General features: G+C 50.8%; 1 protein-coding gene across 1 annotated transcript; it reads left to right on the forward strand.

Annotated features, from left to right (window-relative positions):
• Positions 1–16,341: 16,341 nt before the first annotated feature.
• On the forward strand, positions 16,342–19,051 carry LOC133263791 (forkhead box protein F1-like). Its single transcript, XM_061443659.1, has 2 exons — positions 16,342–17,362; positions 18,891–19,051. The coding sequence occupies exons 1-2, from the start codon at positions 16,342–16,344 to the stop codon at positions 19,049–19,051; spliced, it is 1,182 nt and encodes a 393-aa protein (XP_061299643.1).
• Positions 19,052–20,110: the final 1,059 nt, after the last annotated feature.

Consider the following 20,110-nt stretch of genomic DNA (forward strand, 5'->3'; position numbering starts at 1 on the left):
TGTACCATGCACCTCAGTAATTTTCCATTGCTACTGTTACAAAGCCGTCAAACTTAACATTACTTAAAACTGATTTTAAAGGTTTATATATTTCATTTTGTAAATTTGTGCTCCCCCTTGTCTCAGTCTGGACCACAAGCCATTGCTCACAGACTCCAAGACCAAATGCACTGCAAAGTACCAGGGACTGAGCTCATTTATTTCTGCTTTGGTCCATCCTGGGCCAAACCCTACTAGTTTTGCAACCTTCTCCTGGTTGGACTTCAGCAGCAAAGGTGAGACAAAGAGCAGCTGCACTTGCAAGTAAGAAGAACCCATGTGAGATGCTTAAATTTCAGGTCTTGGGGAGGGTCAGGGCTTCAAAAACATGTTTATCTCCCCCACCAAGGTGAGCCTACACCAACCTAAAGCCAGCAACTCCGAGTGCAGCTCCTTTAGGCCAGCTGGGAAGAGATCAGTGAATGCTAAAACATAACTGTGGTCTCCATCCCTCAACACCTTCTCTGAGAGCAGGTGTTGGTGGCCTTTCTCTCCTAAACTTGATCTATCACAGATCCTAGAGAATACATGCTCAATGGGTCAGCAGCAGGTTCTCTCTTGCCAGAGAGATTTGAGCATGCAATTGCCCCCATGAAATGTGGTTGCTTCTAGGTTCAAACAACAGGTAAACCAAGGTTTTAGGATTGCAGTTCTGGGCTGGAATGCCTTATATCCAATCTTTTTGCCATTTATTGTAATCTCAAAATTCTACAGTATTTGAAAAGTCATAGCCCATCCACAAAACAGCTGGCACACAACGAGGGTATGAGTTCCCAACCCAGAGGCCCAGCAGTATGGAAAGGTAACACTGACAGAGTCTGAATTCTCTCTCCAGGGGTAATTTCTTTGGCTGGTTTGGTGGAGGATGGTGTGTATGTCCCCACCAGCCCAGCCTGCCATTTTCTTCGCCTAATCCCTCACATTCCCACTGTGCTGCACACACTGAGCCAGCCATGGGTCTGGGGAAAGGGGGGAGTCAGCAACACTGATATGCAGATGGGGTGGTCTCCATGGAGGGAGACCTGAAGGAAGACTTTTCCAGCCTCATAACACATCCCCACTGGAGTGAAAATATAATTCCAAGGCTCACAACTAAGAAAAGATGAAGATATTGAGGCATAAGCATAGGTGGCATGACCGTCAAGAAAGCTAGGGACTGTGCACAGTATAACCACAAGATAGGCAGCACATGCATTTGCAGGAACAGTCACTCTTGAGGTAAAAGCAATGTTGCAGTTAATGCTTTACCTCTGTTCTCTCTACACCTGCAGTGCTGGTCCCTGGATCGCCCAGTCCAGATGTCACCAGCCCCAGTGAGAACTTGGAGCAACCAACCAGACACTTTACCAGATACAACTGGTTCTTCCTTACATCCTTCTGGCTTGGAGCCAGCTGATGGCTCAAGATCCTTACCCTGGAAACACATTTCCAGCACTGGTAGTTAACTGTTGCAAAATAAATACATTCAAGGAGAGAGAAGTCCAGATTAGAGATATGACTCCACATCTAAGGTCACACTGAGAATGTGACATCAAACTCAGGACTGAATTATTTTAATGTATAAAAAAACTTCATCAAGCACAACAGATGACTTCGGAATTTGAGCATGCACTTCTTTTTTTTCCCCCATATGTTTTATTATGCAATTTCTTCCCCCTAGAAGAATACCAAGTTCTCTTAGTATTTTAAACAAACTAAAAGAGGTAATACTAATAATCTGGTACACAGCCTGCAACAGTTTGTTTTGCTGCTTCAGCACAGGATGACAAATGGTCTTAGCCCTATCTAGGGTAGCTCATTGAAATGAATCAGATGATGATGATGGCTTGGCTTCGCGAGCAAAGATTTGGGAAGGGCTTTAACCACGCTTGCTACAAGCACAATGATAGAAAACATACAGTTTATGCAACACCATGCAACTAAGAAATCTTCCCTTGGAAAACAAAAGTGCCATTGTATTCCCCATCTGAGCCATCAGTAAACTCTACTAGTCTGGAGCTGTAATGAATTAAAAGCTTTTCTGCAGCAGATACAATTGCTATTCATTACTAAAAGCACATTGTCTGGTTATCTGCAACATGCTAAATGCATGTGTTCATGTTCCCAGTATAGTCAAAACTGTTACAGACCGCCTGATCAAGGAGAACCTGCAGATGAAGCACTCTGTAGACAGATAGGAAAAGCCTCACACTCGCAGGCCCTTCTTCTCATGGGTGACTTCAACCACCCTGACATCTGTTGGAAGGACGGTACAGCCCGGCACAAGCAATCCAGGAGGTTCCTCGATTGTGTGAAAGACAACTTCCTTCTGCAAGTAATAGAGGAGACAACAAGGAGAGGTGCCATGCTTGACCTCCTGCTCACCAACAGGGAAGGGCTCGTTGAAAATGTGATGCTCCAGGGCAGCTTTGGATGCAGCGATCACGAGATGGTCAAGTTCAAAATCCTCAGGACAGTGAGAAGAGCGTGCAGCAAGCTCACTGCCCTGGACTTCAAGAGAGCAGACTTTGGCCTCTTCAGGAACCTGCTTAGTAAGGTTCCATGAGATATAGCCCTAGAGGGAAGGGGGGCCCAAGACTCTTGGTTGATATTCAAGGATCACCTGCTACAAGCTCAGGAGTGTTGCATCCCAACTAGAAGGAAGTGCAGCAGGAGGGCCAGGAGACCTCCTTGGATGGATAAGGAGCTGCTTAGAAAAATTCAAAGGAAAAAAGAGGCTTATGAAAGGTAGAAGCAAGGACAGATGGCCTGGGAAGAATACAGGGGTGTTGTCCAGGAAGCTAGGGACCAGGTTAGGAAAGCTAAAGCCCAGATAGAATTAAACTTGGCTAGGGATGTTAAGGATAACAGGAAGGGTTTCTATAGGTACATAGCGAATAAAAAACAAACTAGGGACAACGAAGGCCCCCTCCCGAAGCTGTCGGGAGAACTAGCTACACAGGATTTGGAGAAGGCTGAGGTTCTGAATGACTTCTTTGCCTCGGTCTTCACTGGCAAAGGCTCTGACCGCACCACCCAAGTCTTGGAAGGCAGACACAGGGACTGTGAGAATGAAAACCCTAGGCCCACTGTAGGAGAGGATCTGGTTCGAGACCATCTTATAAACCTGAACATAAACAAGTCCATGGGACCTGATGAAATCAAACCATGGGTCCTGAAGGAGCTGGTGAATGAAGTTGCTAAGACACTGTCCATCATATTTGAAAAATCATGGCAGTCAGATGAAGTTCCTGACAACTGGAAAAAGGGAAATATAACCCCCGTTTTCAAGAAAGGGAAAAAGGATGACCCGGGGACTTACAGACCAGTCAGTCTCACCTCTGTGCCTGGCAAAATCTTGGAGCAGATTCACCTGGAAGGCATGCTAAGGCACATGAAAGACAACAAGGTGCTTGGGGACAACCAGCATGGCTTCACTAAGGGGAAATCCTGCCTGACCAATTTGGTGGCCTTCTATGATGGGGCTACAGAACTGATGGACAGGGGTAGAGCAGTTGATGTCAGCTACCTGGACTTGTGCAAAGCGTTCAACACTGTCCCACACGACATCCTTGTCTCTAAATTGGAGAGACATCAGTTTGATAGGTGGACCACTCAGTGGATAAAGAACTGGCTGGCTGGCTGCACACAAAGAGTTGTGGTCAATGGCTCAATGTCCGGCTGAAGACCAGTAACGAGTGGTGTCCCTCAGGGATCGGTGTTGGGACCGGTCTTGTTCAACATCTTCGTCGCTGCCATGGACAGTGGGATTGAGTGCGCCCTCAGCAAGTTTGCCGATGACACCAAGCTGTGTAGTTCGGTTGATACCCTGGAGGGAAAGAATGCCACCCAGAGGGACCTTGACAGCTTGTGAGGTGGGCTGATGCCAACCTCATGAAGTTCACCCAAGCCAAGTGCAAGGTCCTACACCTGGGTCAGAGCAATCCCAGGCACAGCTACAGGTTGGGCAGAGAAGAGATTCAGAGCAGCCCTGCGAAGAATGGCTTGGGGGTGTTGGTCACTGAGAAAATAAACACGAGCGGGAAGTGTGCACTTGCAGCCCAGAAAGCCAACGGTATCCTGGGCTGCATCAAAAGGAGCGTGACCAGCAGGTCATGGAGGTGATCCTGCCCCTCTACTCTGCTCTCATGAGACCTCACTTGGAGTACTGTGTACAGTTCTGGTGTCCTCAACATAAAAAGGACATGGAACTGTTGGAACAAGTCCAGAGGAGGCCTCGAGGATGATCAGGGGACTGGAGCACCTCCCGTATGAAGACAGGCTGAGGAAGTTGGGGCTGTTCAGCCTGGAGAAGAGAAGGCTGCGTGGAGACCTCATAGCAGCCTTCCATTATCTGAAGGGGGCCTATAGGGATGCTGGGGACAGACTCTTCATTAGGGACTATAGTGACAGGACAAGGGGTAACGGGTTAAAACCTTAAACAGGGGAAGTTTGGATATAAGGAGGAAATTCTTTCCTGTTAGGGTGGTGAGGCACTGGAATAGGTTGCCCAGGGAGGTTGTGAATGCTCCATCCCTGGCAGTGTTTAAGGCCAGGTTAGACAGAGCCTTGGTTGTCATGGTTTAGTGAGAGGTGTCCCTGCCCATGGTAGGGGGGTTGGAACTGGATGATCTTGAGGTCCTTTCCAACCCTATTCTATGATTCTATGATTCTATGACTTGCGTGACTCAACTCTGCTGCTTTCTCCCATTTCATAGGATACTGTTTCTCAATAATATGGTAGCAGAAACACAGCTAAAGTGGCTGTTGCTTTGATAGCAGAGCTTGACAACCTGGTTGCATGGTCACAAGTACACTGACAGCTCCTCTGATACCTAGACTATCAATATCCATGGTTGTTAGACTCTGTCCTTGGAGGTTTTCAAGGCTCAGATAAAGAAAGCCATGACTGACCCAGTCTGTGGGTCGTGATGGACCTGCTTTAAGAAGAAGGTTGGGCTGAAGCCCTCTGAGGTCTCTCTGAATCATTCAGATGCCTGTTAAGGCAGTTGCATCAGGACAGTAGGCTGCAGGGTGAGGTATCAATGCACCAGAGCTGGATTTGGATAAGGTATTAAATCTTCTCTTGACTATTTCCAGCTGTAGTAGGTCAGCCTGGTGTATATTGGATGCATGCTACTCTTTTGGTTGGAAGGGCAGAGGTAGAGGCTCCCTGGCAGTAGATATGGAGCATTACCAGTGGTGTCTGCAGTGGAAAGCTGTAGCTATCTAAACACCAGAAGTGGTTAAGACTTATCTGTTGGCACTTCTGATATGTCTGTAGCAGCAATTATGGCTTAATGCAAGGCAGAAGAGATCAAATCCTGGCAGTGAAAATCAGGAAGTGAAATGCCAAGAACAATAACTAGAACAATGTCATGAATTTCCTCCACCAAAGCACCGAAGAGTGTGACAAGGAATATTTTGATGGGCCTGAATAATTCAGAACATTAGTTTCACTTAGGAAATTCTAACTATACATGTTCAATGCTTGTGTTTTGGTTTTAAATGTCAACAATGGCTTGAATTGCTATCAGGGGCATGCATCATTGGAGTGGATCCTGGGCTCCCATCTTTCTGCTCCATGGGCTCCAAACCAGTAAGCAGCTTAACAGAGCTGGGAAAAGGTTTTCTCCTGTATCCTCTTTCCCAGAGCACACACATACCATGTGTCATGTTGAAATTGGATGCACCTGCTAGAGGAGCTGTGTGGGGGCAGACATTATACCCCAGTTATAAATCCTTAGGCTATCAACAGCCTTTAGCAAACATTTGGACAATCTTTCCTACCTCTTAGTCATCCAAATATTTGCATCACACAGGGCTGCTAGCTGTTTCCTGACATGCTGTGTATCTAAGAATGTCCCTGGATCATAGGTCGGTTCTAGCGCACTGTAATGGATGGTCTTATTGGATGAAATAAATGGCTTGGGGAGAAAGGAAAAAAAGAAAATCTATCTGTTTCCTGATAATAAATCCAGGTCAGGATGGAGTGAAACAGCCCTGAGCTCAGTTAGTGGATGCACTTCCTTTGGTGACTCAGACCGCTTTGGACCAGGCACTAGGAGAAACGGTTGAAGATGCTCCTGAAAGCTTTTCCTTCCTTCTGTGCTGAGCACAGGGTAGGAAATAGCCCAAGCCAAGTTTGGATGTAAAACAGGAGCCTGCTGCACCGAAGCTGGGTTTGGCAGCTCTTTCCTCCAGAGCAGAGCATCTCCCAGGCAAACTGCAGGAGGAGACCACTGCAATGCACAGGGCTTGTAATCCATGTGCATGAACCGTTTAACACAGAAGAGTTGCCAAACAGAAATAAAGCATTTTTCTCTTCATGCAGAAAGAGAAAAGCAGCCTGGACTCTGCTTTAGCAGTTAATAGGGTTTAGTGGTTAATTGGGTTTAGCAGTTAATAGTCTTAAACACAAAATCTGTGTTTTGTGATTAAGACTACTGTGCTAAATAATGACATTAGGAAGATTAAGCCTTGCAACACAATCATTTTAGTCTTCTACTCCATACAGGCTGTTGATTTATGGCTAAATATACACTATAATAAGACAGTGCATTTTCTGGTAACATAGTAAAGGGAATAATCAGCCCTCAGCTTAACTGCAGGATAAAACTGCTTAGGGTATAACATGGCTGTTCCACTGCAGCTTCAGTTCAGAACTCTCAGTTCTCTCCCCTCTCAATAAACCCATCAAATCCATGACAAATAAAAGCAACATGGCTTACTATTACACAATAACTAAGGCAGAGGGTGCCTAAATGTGTTTTCTAATTGTGATGCCAGTCTAAGCCCATGCAGAGGGTTTGCTCACCCCCAGGTAATTCCTCTCTGCCACCCCTCAGGTCCTCCAACATCTCCTCTTTCCCCCCACCCCGATCATCATTTCCTTTTGGGAAGCTGTCCTGGGTTCCAACCCCTCTTTGGGCAGACTAAACAATATCAGTAAAGTCACCTCTCTCCCCTCCAGCCCTCCCAGGGAAAAAGAGCTGATCCCAGATGGACAGAAGAAAGCCAGGGACACTGAGGAGGGAGAGCAGGGCTCCCAAGGAGGAGGGTGCCAGGGAGCAGGGATGTAGCAGAAGTATAAAGCACCTGTTGGGAAGCTATTTAGGGATTAGCCAAGTGCTGACAGACAAATTGGAAGATTAATGAGCAATCAAGGCTGCGTTGGCTCAAGCTGTGAGCTGACATTAATATGGCATCACTTTCATCTGCTTTTGCCTCACACCACATAGCTGGTCTGTGGCATCATTAGTGCTTCTAAGCGAACAGCGCGGTCAGATGTGGGGGTTAAAGGAGGAGGGTTTCTGTGAGTGTGTGTACATGTGTGTGAGCACATGTGTGTATGTAAGGGCAGGGATAGCCCTTTGTGCCTATCCTTTAGCTGGTCCCCACGAAAGGGCTGCCCACAGTGACTGGCACTAGGGCAGTTCCAACTACAGAGCAGACATCAGTAAGGGGCTGAATTTTTGGAGGACCCCAGGACCCCCCACCCTGCTGCCTCCACCCCCAGCACCTCCAGAGGGCCTACCTGGTCCTAACAGCACAGGCTTATTTTGGTGGCATTCTCTCCAAAACCATTTGCTCTGCCAGGTTTGTTTTGTATATTGGGGTTTTTATTTTTTTCCCCAACAATACCTCCTACAGCATCACTTAATGTCACTAGGAAAAAACAGGTTTCTCTCTCCTCCTACCCCCCCCCAAAAAAAAAAATAAGAAAAAAAAAAAAAGAAAGGATAGAAGAGAAAAATAAAGCATCATGGAATAAAGGCTAATCCCAGGTGTGAGGTGAGAACAAAGAAAAACCTCTGCGGTCACACTAAGACCCACGCTGGGAATCTCCCCTTTCCCCGGGGAGACGTTTTGACCCCCTAAAGATTTTTTTAAGGAAAAAAAAAAGATGTTTTCAGAGCACTCTTCTGCCTCCCAACCCAGGGGGGAAATCCCTGCTGCAGCTCTAGTGCAGCACAGCCATTGCACAGGGAAAACTTTGCCTAGGGTTTTCTCAGTTTTCCCTTTTTTCTCTTGTTTTCTTGAATCCCTTCCCTTCTAAAGTTTCACTCGACCCAAATTTTGTTGGCATCCCCTTCCAATGGTGACTTGTTTACACTCCAATTTTCTTTGTGCTTTAGTCAATGAGGAATCATAACAGTAGTAAAACATCTGAACGTACAAATCTTTCAGGTCTGCCTGGCTCTGCTGGAGAGGCTCTTCTGACGAGAGCTTTTGCCCACAAAAAGAAAGTGTTGAAAAAAGAGATGCCAAATGCTGCACTCACATGTGCTCGCAGAGCTCCTGGCAGGGAGGAACCTGCTCACCGGGACCCAAAGTGGATCCCTCCATGCTGGGAAATTATTGAGTGAGGGGGGAAAAAGTCTGTAAAGTCTGTAAAAATATGATTAACTATCAACGGTTCAAGCATGAAAATGCAGATGGGGATAGAAACAATTGGGGGGCAGGAATAATTTTAGAAAGAGGGTTTTTTGTTAAGCAAACCAGGAGACTGGCCCTAAAGTCAGACTCTGAAATCTGTAAGTAACAGGATGATGATTGCTGCTCCCCCCCTCAAAAAAAAAAAAAAAATCTATATTTTTATGTAAATTGATTAATTGATTCCTGCTCAGTTAGCATTTAAAAGAACTGGAATTATATATATGTATATATATTTACCATCCTAAATGAGTGAATTATGGGGGGTTTGGAGCAAATTTCAGGTTTTGACGAGCTCTGGCCACAAGGATAGATACTGAGCATAACCCATCCCCACCGTGCCTGTGATTCCTCCGCGCAGCCAAGATTTTGGGGAACATGGTCCCCTTTGCCACCGGGAACCCCTCTGCGGGGTCGGGAGGGACTCGAAGGAGGTGAGCAAAATCCCCTCCCCTTCCCTCCTCTGGGAGCCCAGGGCTCGTTTTCGTTGTTTTTTATGGCTCATTCTTGGAGATGCTTTGCACTGCAATCCTCCTCCATCCCTGCCCACTACACTGAAACGCAGCCCCAAACCAGAGGGCAGAGGCAGCACCGGGCTCCCCAAAGATCCTAAATGTCTTTCTGCTAAAAATAGTGATTTCGTTTTCCTTCTTTTAAATCGTATTTTCTCCCCAAAACTGATTAGGTTTAAAGTGCACAGTTTAGACCAATCCGGCAGCAACATCCCGGGCATTCAGTCTGTTTGTAATCTCAGCCTTTTTCATTAACATAAACACTACTTCAACAAAAAAATGTACACGGCCACCTACCAAGCTGGTTGAAGTAAAAGTGGAGCCGGTCGCGCCGCTTCGGGCGCGGGTATTAAGCCGAGATTAACGTGCATGGAGCAGGACAGGAGTTTCGTGGGAAACCCACGAGAAAATTTGGGTTAAACCTCAGCTCTCACTGAGCTGTCCCGGCGGTGCAGAGCCGGTCACACCTCGCCAGTTCCCCTCCCCGGGAAAAGATGGGGTCAGGGAAGCCGGGAAGGCAGCGCCTGCTCCCTACTCCCCAGCCCGGGGGTCTCTCCGGATCGGGAGTGCAGGACCCGGCCAGAGGAGCGGGATGGGGCTGCCCATCCCCCCCAGCTCACCCCGGCCTGCCAGGGAAAATCATATCGCCTGTGTCTTAGCTCTGGTTTTGTGGGAAATTAATTTTTCCATTTTCGTATTTGCTTATTTGCCTTTTTAATATTTGGTTGGGTTTTTTTTTTGTTTTCGTTTGTTTTTTTGCTTTCGTGCTTTTTCTCTCATTCTCCCCTTTTCTGTTTTCATGTCTTTTCTTTCTTTTTTTCTATTCTTTTGCTCTTTTATCTTTGTCTTGTTCTCTTTTTTCTTTTTCTTCCATTTTCTTCCAATTTCTTTTTTTCTTCTATTTTCTCTTTCTTCCATTTTCTTTCTTTCTTTCTTTCTTTTTCTTTTTCTCTTTTTTTCTGTCTTTGAATCTTTCTTTCTCCCTTCCCTTTTCTCTTTTTTCTGTCTTTGAATCTTTCTCCCTTTCTCCCTTCCTTTCTTCGTATTTTTCTGTCTCACTTTTCATTTCTTTCCATATGTCCACCTTTATCTCTTCCTATTTTTCTCTTTCTACTTTTCGCTTTCTCTTTATTTCTGTGTTTTTTTCTTTCCCACGTTTTGCCTCTCTGATTCCCCGTTTCTCCATTTTTTTCTTTCAGCCTTTCTCTCGTTCTCACTCTCTTTATTTTCTTTACCCCTCTTCTTTCTCTTTGTTTCACTTTTCCATATTCTCTCTTTCTTTCTAGTTATCGTTCTTTTTATCTTTTTTTTTTCTCCCTCCCTCCCTTTCTTTCTTTCTTGCTTTCTGGTTTTCTTGGCTTTTTGGCTTTCTGTATGTCGTTCTATCTTTCTTCTGCACACTCCTCTCTCCTCCTCTTCCATCCAGGACAGGCTCTCTCCATACACATTTATCTAGTTCAGTATTTGGAGGCATTTCTGTTTTCCCCTCCTGGGGCTGTGGGGCAAACCAGACCCAGGCTCCACTCCAGCTCTGCTCCAAACTATCTTCCCGATGGATTGAAAATTCCCTTTCCTGCTCTGCCAGCACAGATTTCCCAATGCCCGATATTTGGTTCAATCGCGGCCGTTTAACCTCAGTCGGGAGGGTCGGAACCCCGCTGTGAGTCGGACCCATTACCTCCCCGATGCCTGTGCAGACAGATTTTCGATACGGTGTAAGGGCTCAGCACAGTGCCTCAACGGTACAGCCCGTGCCTCTGCCCCGGTCTCTGCAGGGGCTCCGCGGCGGCCGCTTCAGCCCCGCTTGGGTGCGGGACACCGCTACGGGGAGGAAAGCCCTCGACCCCGCGGTGCTTTGAGCGAGTCATTCAAATTCGATCATTTCCAACGGGAAACGGATAATCCTGTAAGAAAAATGATGATGCTGCAACCTAACCCCCCAGGCAACATCTTTCAGCGCAGGTATCCCGCAAAATCTGCTGGAGAAAGGGATTCGCTTCCAGTGCTTTGGGGCCGGGCAGAAATTCCCTCATTCCCTGATTTTAAGGGGTTTAGATGCAAAATGCTATATTTTAAGCACTAGAATTGAAGAGAGATTATGGGAGCGGAGCTGAGGATGCTGTGCTGGGGAGTTTTGTAATTCAGTGAGCGGTTCTGAAAACGGGAAAAGCAAAACTATTTCTAGGTTTTTAGTGAGTTCTGCGCAGCTTTGGTGGAGGGTTTTTTAGTGGGTTTTGTATTTGGGGGGTTTTGGGGTTTAGGGTTGGGTTTATTTTTACCAATTTCTTTCCCTTTCCCCTCCGGCCGGTCCCGGGGCATAGGAGCCCTGTGGGCAGAGACCAGAGGGACAAATCCCCTCTGCTGCAGCGGGAACCTTCCCGCACGCCGAGGGGCTGCCCTCTCCCGGTTAAGTACCCGGGCAAGTCGGTGCCTCCCGGCCGGTAGCTGTCACGGCTCTCCTAGTGGAGCCTTGCCCTCAGCATCCTTTGCTGGCAGGCGCTGTTCTTGCCGCATCCTTCCCTACGGGGGACCGCCGCGTCCTGCGTGGATGGCTCTACCTCCGCAGTCCCTTCTCCCCTTTCGGCAGGTAGTGGGTTCTGGGGACGCCGATGCTGGAGACCCCGGAGACTCCTGCCCTGGGGAGGGCTCGGGTGCTGGCACCCCCTCTTCCCTTTTAGTGGTGCTTCTGCCTCGGTGGTCCCGGGAAGGTCGTTTCTCCCTCCGCGGAGCCCACCCACTCCCGCAGCACCAGGAACCGACCCGGGGCTCTGCACAGCTGAGGAGACCGTATGGGTCCCCCGATCCCTCTCTTGGAGACCTCGCTGCCCGCACCTCCAGCCCAGGGCACCAGGGCACCCCTCTGCATCTCTTCGCGATATTTAAGAGTAGAAGAAGCCGACGACTTGGTTATTATTTAGCTCGACAGTATACCGTCCCCGTGGCTTTTAGTACACGTGGAAGAAAATAACCTGCTAATCCTTGGTGTGGGCTATTCCTTTTTGTCTTCTCTCACCTCTCCGTGCAAACGGATTTTATGTGATACCGGCGGCCCTCTCCTGCTTGACGCTAAAATTCCCCCCCTGCGCTAGCACCTGCTCATCGGTGCGATTTCGACGAGGTTTTGGTTTAGAGTTGGGAAGAAAACAACAAAAAAAGCTAAATAAGGCTGAGCCCCGGGAAAGCCCCTCACCCTCCTCGGCCCGGCCAGTGGCTAGAAATGTTTTCCGGCACCGCTGTCCCCATTTTACCGCTAACCCGCCGGAGTTTGGGGCTAGCAAAGCTGGAAACGGCTACTTATTCTATTTGCATGCCACAGTGCTCTGCCAAGGCGCTGGGAAAAGGGGACAGTCCCTTGAGGGTCCTGCTTAGAATTTGGGGGCATTCCCAGCCCATCACTAGATGGAAGAAAACTTGCCCGAGAAAGCATGGATGGCTCCGCAATGCCAATCTAGATTTACATCTGGATTTATACCTCAATTAACAATTCGGGCTGCCTTTAAGGGCAAACTCCTTCTCTGAGGGGTGGCCGGGAGCATCACTCTGCCCCTACTCAGCCCCACTGTTTCTCTCGGTACCCAGGTCCTCACCAGTCAAAAAGCATCCCTCCCGGGAAAATGTTCTAGCTATCCGTCCCTGAGCAGGGATATAAATACCCGGAGATATTTTGAAGATCTCTGTGGGAAGCGATTGTGTCTAAGTGGTAGAGCTCGGGGCTTATTATCGCTGGAACCGATTTGTATCACAGGGACCGGGTCCTGCCAGAAAATTCCTAAAAAATCCTGCACTGAAGAAGGCTGTAAATTCCTGTGCTGCAATATTTCATCGAAGGACGTAACGGAAAATGGGGGGGGGACGGAGACAAAGTGGGGGGAAAGGCTGAACTTCTGCCCGAGGCACGGCTGCTGACAGACAGCCCGCACCTCCCCGCAGCCTCCCCAGGCGCTTCGGCAGCTTATCTTCGCTCCCGCTTTAGGCTTCTTCCCCAAAACCTCCGCCAGGTCCAGCGCAGTCCCGGGAAAGAGCCTGTGTGCCACCGGGCACATGCGTGGGGCAAGGCGTTGCCGTGTGGTAGAACCCCAAAAAAATGGTAGAGGGGGCGGGCGTGTGTGCCCTCTAACTACCACCTCTCCCTCGGTCCGTTCACATCTCCTCTCTCCGGCCTTGAGCCCCTCACTTGAACGCACCCCCTCTCTCTCGATTTAGAGATCGATTTGCCGCGGATTTGGGCCAGAGGCCACGGGGATGGCCGCGACTGAAGGAAAAAAAATCCCCAAAAACAACAAAGAAGAAAAAAACCCAAACAACGAAACGCAAAATCCAGTCAAGGGAAAAGAGACCGTGCTGGGGAAGAAGGGGAGGGGGGCTCCTGCGGGTGGTATAAATGCAAAGCAGGGACAGTGGAGAGGGGGACATGAGGCGGTCACTCCCCTCGTCCTGTGTGGTCCGGGCTCGCAGGAATACTCCGGCCCCTCTCGGAACAGCACTCAGCCCGCCTATAACAATACCACCTATATACGTTTCCATACTCGGGTTACACTCAGTCTACTTTGCAAAGTTGACTTTACTTAAGCAATTAGGTAGTAAAAGTACCTTCGGCACAGGAAAAGGAAGAAAGCTAGGATTTTTCTATTTTTACACAAAACACTGCCGAGTTTCGGGGAGGGGGAGGGAAGGGAAGCTGGTTTGGGAAGGATACGGTTGGGAAGCGCCGGGGGTGGGCGCAGGGAATACGCCGGGTCGAGCCGGCAAAACTGGCTCCAAACCGTGCGGAGATTAGCAGGGCTAATTGCTCTAGATAATCTTTTAGTTTTCTTCTCTCCCTTCCTTGCATCTCCCCATCGGCGGAGCCGGTTCAAGCACCCAACACACCAGCAAACAGGCGGGTCCCGCTCACCGCCACCATGATCCCCTCGTCCATCGGACAACCGCCCGGCTCGGCTTTTCCTCTGCAAAATTCTCCCCAGTTCACGGGCTCAGTTTAAAATTCTCCAAGGTTTCTGCTATTCCCACGGCGAGGCCTATCAAACCCGGAGAGGTATATTTGCATTTTTCACGTTCCCTAGCTATAATAATCAGAAACCAAATCTTTGCACTCAGAAAAGATAGTGCGAGGGACGGAGAGGGCAATCCTGCAGGGACTGATTTGCTTTGAAGGGGAACCTTCTGATTTCCTCGGAGAGGGTGTTTTGTTGGTCTGGGCTGAGGTTTTTTGTTTTGGTGGTTTTTTTTGGGGGGTGTTTTCCTGTTTGTTTTTTTTTTTTGTTGTTGTTGTTTGGTTAGTTGGTTGGCTTGTTTTTTTTTTTCGGTTTTCAACGTGTATTTTACACGAACTCTTTGTGTTGTGTTTCGAGCTCCATCTCCGGGTGTTTTGGAGGCAGGCTGGGGAGATTCAGTCACAGAGGTATGTAAGGCAAAGAAAAACACCCTTTTGGCGGCCCGGGGAGGAGCATTTGATGCAGACCAAAGCTCAGGGCCAGAGATGTGCTCCCCCCGCTAAAATAAAAAGAAGTACAGCGAGAAGAGGAGGGTTTATTCTGGACCAGCCGCCCCAGGGCTTTAACACCCGGGGAAGGTGATCGCTTCCCGAAAAAACTGTTTTACCCGGACAGCCGGAGCCGCCAGTCCTCCTCTTCCGCCTTAAGGGGGAAGCTCCAGAAATAACTGCCCGTATCTCCTCCCCGGGTACCTGGTTTTCCCGGGGCTGTCTCCTGCTTGTCCCTGTCCTCAAAGCCCTCCCCCCCCCATTGCCCCGGGAACGGGAGGGCTGGCGCTTTCTTCAGTCTTCAAGAGGATTTATTTAATTTGCGGGGAGGAGGCAGACGATGGGGGAAGCCCCTGATGTGACAGGCACCCCGGAGGCTGCTCACAACTGCCCGCGAATAACGTGGAGGGAGTTTTTCAACCCGATCGGTATCTATCTTTCTTTTAAAAGGTGTTAAATGAACATTGAAAGCTTTGAAAGCTAATGTGGAAGACGGGGGCCTTGGGGAGGGTTCCCCCTCCTCTCTCTGCAGGGGATGCAGCGGGACGGACCCGCAGTGCTGCGGCCTGCAACAGACAAGGGGGGGATGTGTGTGTATAATTTTTTTTTTTTTTTACCCTACTTCCTTTCTCTTCCTTTCCCTAATCCTGAAAGGGAGCAGGCTGCGGCAGCCAGCACATCTGCTCCGCTCCCAGCCAGCAGCCTAGGCTTCTGCCCTGCTACCCACCCACCCCACCCCCCGGAGTGCAGATTTCCACGCGCGATCCGCAAGAAAGTGACAAAGGTTTAAGCAACTTGACTTACCTTAAGTGACAGCTCTCCAGATGGGACGATGCTCAAACGGGTGTAGGGCGTGTTGAGCTTTTTGGGGGGTTGGGGGAGGAAAAGGGGCTCTCTGCCCTCCTGTTTTCCTATTGTCCTTCCCCCCACCCAGCGTGTGTGGCCGTGGCATCCGCCAGAGCTGAGCATCAGGCTCCTGACGTCCAACTGCGACATTTCAGCACAGATTTGTATAACGCCCCCCACAAAAAAAAAACAAAAAAAGCCCACCCCAGCCTCATCCTAAGGCAGCCTAGAAGGAAGCGAGGGGCCCGAAGCCCGCTCCCATCCCCGGCCCGGCGGCAGAGGCAGAAAAGTGCATTTCGAGAGGCAGCAGGAGTTTTCGACTTTTTTTTTTTTTATTAAAACAATCCCGAGCCCCTGTTTACATTACGCAGTATAAACATCCTGCCCTGGCCCGCCGAGCTTAAAAGCGCACGAAGAGCGGGTTTCAAGTAGGTGAAGCTCCTCTCTGCGCGGAGTCTGCGGCCGGGCAGCGCCTCAACCGCCCTGCGCCGCCAGCGGATGTTTCGCGCTGCTCCCCGCTCTTACGTCTATCAAGGAGCGGCAAACGCCTCTAGAAGAGATAAAGTAAAAGGCAAGCGGCGGGACCGGGGGTAGCTTCAACAACCACCGCGATAGGAAGCAGCTCGCCACAGCAACGGCAGCGCCAGACAACCTAGAGCCGGGGCTGGGGGGGGAGACAGGGACGGCGGCCCCGGGCCCCCAGCCCGTCGAAGGGTAGGCGGAGACCGCCGGCTTCTCTTTCGCAGCAACTGAGCTCAGCTCGCTTCCACACGCCCCCCCCCCCTCCCCCGCCTTCTGCAGTCAGGTTCTGATTTAGGGATAAAGTGGGAGGAGGAGCGGGAGGTTGTCGCTTTCATTTGTTTATCCATGGAAGGGTGAAGTCGCCGGTGGAAAGAAACCCCGCCGGGGGGCCGGGAGGAAGCCGGAGGGGGGGGGGGAGTGGCAGCGAGCCCCCAGCAGAGTGGCCTTTTGGGGGGGCGCGAGGGGGGTGGAGGGTGGGTGTTGGCAGAGGAGGGCCGGAGCTGGCAGCGGCGGACCCGGCCGTAGATGACTGCAGAAGAGCAGCAGTCTCTGTCCTCTCAGCCCCCTCCTCCTCCGGTGCAGAGCAATTACAGACCCATGTCCTCCGTGCCCGAGAAACAGCCGCAGAGCTCGGCCATGGACACCTCTTCCGCGGCACCCGGAGGAGCGCCCGGCAGCGCCCCGGTCAGTGGCGGTCCCCAAGGGAAGAAGACCAACGCGGGGATCCGGCGGCCGGAGAAACCGCCTTACTCCTATATTGCTCTCATCGTCATGGCCATCCAGAGCTCACCCTCGAAACGCCTGACCCTCAGCGAGATCTACCAGTTCTTGCAGAGCCGCTTCCCTTTCTTCCGCGGCTCCTACCAGGGCTGGAAAAACTCAGTGCGCCACAACCTCTCGCTCAACGAGTGCTTCATCAAGTTGCCCAAGGGATTGGGACGCCCGGGCAAGGGCCATTACTGGACAATCGACCCGGACAGCGAGTTCATGTTCGAGGAGGGCTCGTTTCGTCGCCGACCCCGCGGGTTCAGGAGGAAATGCCAAGCACTGAAGCCCATGTACAACATGATGAACGGGCTCAGCTTCAACCACCTCCCCGAGAGCTATGGCTTCCAGGGCTCGGCCGGCAGGCTCTCCTGCCCCCCCAACAGCATCTCCCTCGAAGGGGGTTTGGGGATGATGAACGGACATTTACCCAGCAACGTGGAGGTGATGGGCTTCGCGGGACACTCTGTGCCCCATCTGCCTGCCAACGGTGGGCACTCCTACATGGGTGGCTGCACCGGCTCCTCGGCGGGGGACTACCCGCACAACGAGAGTTCTGTGCCCACCTCCCCGCTGCCTGCCAGCGGCAGCATGATGGAGCCTCACTCGGTTTATTCTAGATCGGCCTCGGCGGCCTTGAACACTGGCGCATCCTACATCAAGCAGCAGCCCCTCTCACCCTGCAACCACACGGCCAACACGCTCTCCTCCAGCCTTTCCACGCACTCCCTCGACCAGTCCTACCTGCACCAGAACAGCCACAACACCGCCGAGCTCCAAGGTAAGGCGCGGACACGCGTGGGACACACCCGACACCGCCGCCGCGGGGGTCAGCTGGGGGCTGCTGGCCACGCGTAGATCCACTTCTCGCCTCCCCTTCCGACCGGCACCAGGGCAGTCGTCCAGACTTCCCTCCGCTGTTGGGCTGGGAGCGGCCGGGCTGGGGCTCTGCTGCCCCGGGCGGCCGCTCTGCTGTTGGGGCCGCCAGGCTCAAGCAGGCGGGAAGCTGCGGGGATGGGCCCGAGGGGTCTTCACCTTCCATCGGGACCTAGGGAGCTCCGGAGGGAGAAAAAGGGGGGGCATTTCCCCACAGGGATGCCCGCCATCCACTCCTCTCGGGGCTGTTTCCCAGGCCTATTGCCTCTGTCCACCCTCTGTCCATGCAAAAATCGGGGGGCCCCCGTCCCCTGCAGCCCAGGTCTGGCATCACACCACCACCACCCCCCCCGGGATGGAGCTGCTGTGGGATGATTTGCCCTGGCTCTTGGAAAGGGGAAGATGGTCATTTGGCTGGGAGGAGGCCTCGGGAGGGACGACGCGCTTTGTTCTGCGTCCCAAATTCACCTCGGGGAGTAGAATCTCAAGGCAGAGGGAAGCCCTGAGAGCCGTGGCCGGATGAAGGGGCAGGGTTGGGGATCTCTGCACATCACCCCGGGCCTTTGTGGGAGAGGAAAGTGCTCGGCAGAAACGGGTGTGAAACGGAGCGTCAGCGGGGCAAAACCACGAAGTGAAACGGGGGAAAACATGCATCAGCCGGGCCGGATTGAGCGGCCAGGCCCGGATGCAGCCTCGGGCCGCTCCTCGGCAGTGAGCGCACCCGGATCTGCTGGAAAGCAGAGCAAAAATAAAGCTAGAGGAGCCTCCTGGCCTGCCCACGGCCTTAACTGAAATGCTCCGGTTTAACGCCCTGACTATGGGTGCCGGCACGGCGGGGAGTAGCCCCGGGCGGACGCTCCTCCCTGGAGCACCCCGAGTTTATGGGGCGTTTTTCTGTCCCGAAGTGTCAACAGAAAGGGCAGGAACAGCTCTGGTCCCCCTGGCTTTTCACCCTCGGTCTCTCCACCCGGTCCATACAGTCGGCCCCAGTGGATGGATGTGTACCTGGATCAGCAGGTGCATTCCCGGCATCCGGCCTATGACATATCTGCAGCATCCCACGGAGGCCATGGGAAAAGCAGCTGATACCTTCAAGGGCGTAAAATGGGGGGAAAATTCAACCCAACCCGGCCCAGACCCCTTCTACCCGAAGCATCCTTGGGCCAGGCAGGAGGTTTTCCCCATCGCACCTGTCCGCTCCCACAGAGCCCCAGGAGCGCCAGTGTATTTGTGTGAAAACTCAGAAATGCAGCAATTCCACTCTGGGACACAGGGGCTGCAGAGGGTTTGGGGGTTATTTTGGGGTTTTGATTTTTTGTTGTTTTTTTTTAACCCAGATGGCGGCTTTCTCCCCCCGTCCCCCCGTCCCTGCCTTCAACCTCCCCGGCAGATATAATTTTGATGGCTGACGATCTTTTCTTTCCATCCCGCAGGCATTCTGCAGTATCACTCCCAGTCTCCAAGCATGTGTGACAGAAAGGAATTAGTCTTCTCTTTCAACGCCATGGCCTCCTCTCCCATGCCTTCATCAGGCAGCGGCTCCTATTACCACCACCAAGTGACATACCAGGACATCAAGCCGTGCATTATGTGATACAGGGTGGATAAAACACCTCTTGGGAACAGCAAGGCCTGACTCGGGTCCCCTCTCCTGGACCCTCTCGATGGAAGTGGAGGGTCTCTGTGGACCGTCTGTGCTCAGGAGGGAGAGTCTGGCACCCCGGGAGTGGGTGGGGAACCGGGGCTGAGCCTGCCCCTCAGCTGAGCATCGGCTGGACCCTCCAACGAGGCTCCTCAGTCACAGAAGGTCTCTGCCTTCTGCTTCTTCGTTTGGGTCTGGGTTGAGAAGAAAGCAAAGAACCCTCCCCCCGAAACACCCCAACTGAGAGTTTGCGTTAAGGATTCGATAAATGAGGGTTTGATGGTTCTTTTTTTTTAAAAAAAAAAAAAAGGCAATTACTAATAATTACTAATTCAGTTTTGGCCTTGGCATTGAGCGGTGCCACCAGCACGGCTGGCAGGCGGATGGCCCCGACCCCAAAACCTGTGCATTCCACAGCCCCTCCGCTCTGCACCGAGGGAGGAGCAGCCGGGGTCCCCCCGCCCGACCCCCTCGATCCCGCTTCACTTCGAGCCCTTTCTTTGGAGAAACACACACCCATCCTTTTCTTTCTTTCTTTTTATTTTTTTCCTCAACAAACGTGCAGCTATTAATATTAGCTATTAATTTATTTTTTTTTTGCCTGCATAAAGACTGCAGGTTCAGACCCTATGCAGAGAGAAAAAGGCACTTTGAAAAGAGACAGCCATGCTCATTCTGTTATTTATTCTACATTTTTTGTTGTCGTTGCTAATAATCGAGACATGAGTAGTCTCAGTTGATCAGTATTAAATCGGTGAATCTCTGTTGGCAATATTTGCCATATAGATTTTTATATATATATATTTTTTAGTTAACCTTTGTAAATGTTAAGCCGATTGTGGTCTCTGTGTAAAGACAGTTCTCTGTATGTTTTCATAGAAATATATATAATGAAGGATTATTCCCTTCCCTCTCCTCTCTATATTTTGGGTTTTTTTCACCCCGACTTTGTACAGTTCGGTAACACTTATTTTAATTATTTTTGCACTGTATACATCTGTATGTGGGTTT

The sequence above is a fragment of the Pezoporus flaviventris genome, unplaced genomic scaffold (genome assembly GCF_033815535.1).
Source record: "Pezoporus flaviventris isolate CSIRO_AGI_PZ_B2104156 unplaced genomic scaffold, CSIRO_AGI_Pfla_v1 ptg000462l, whole genome shotgun sequence".
Lineage (NCBI taxonomy): Eukaryota > Metazoa > Chordata > Aves > Psittaciformes > Psittacidae > Pezoporus > Pezoporus flaviventris.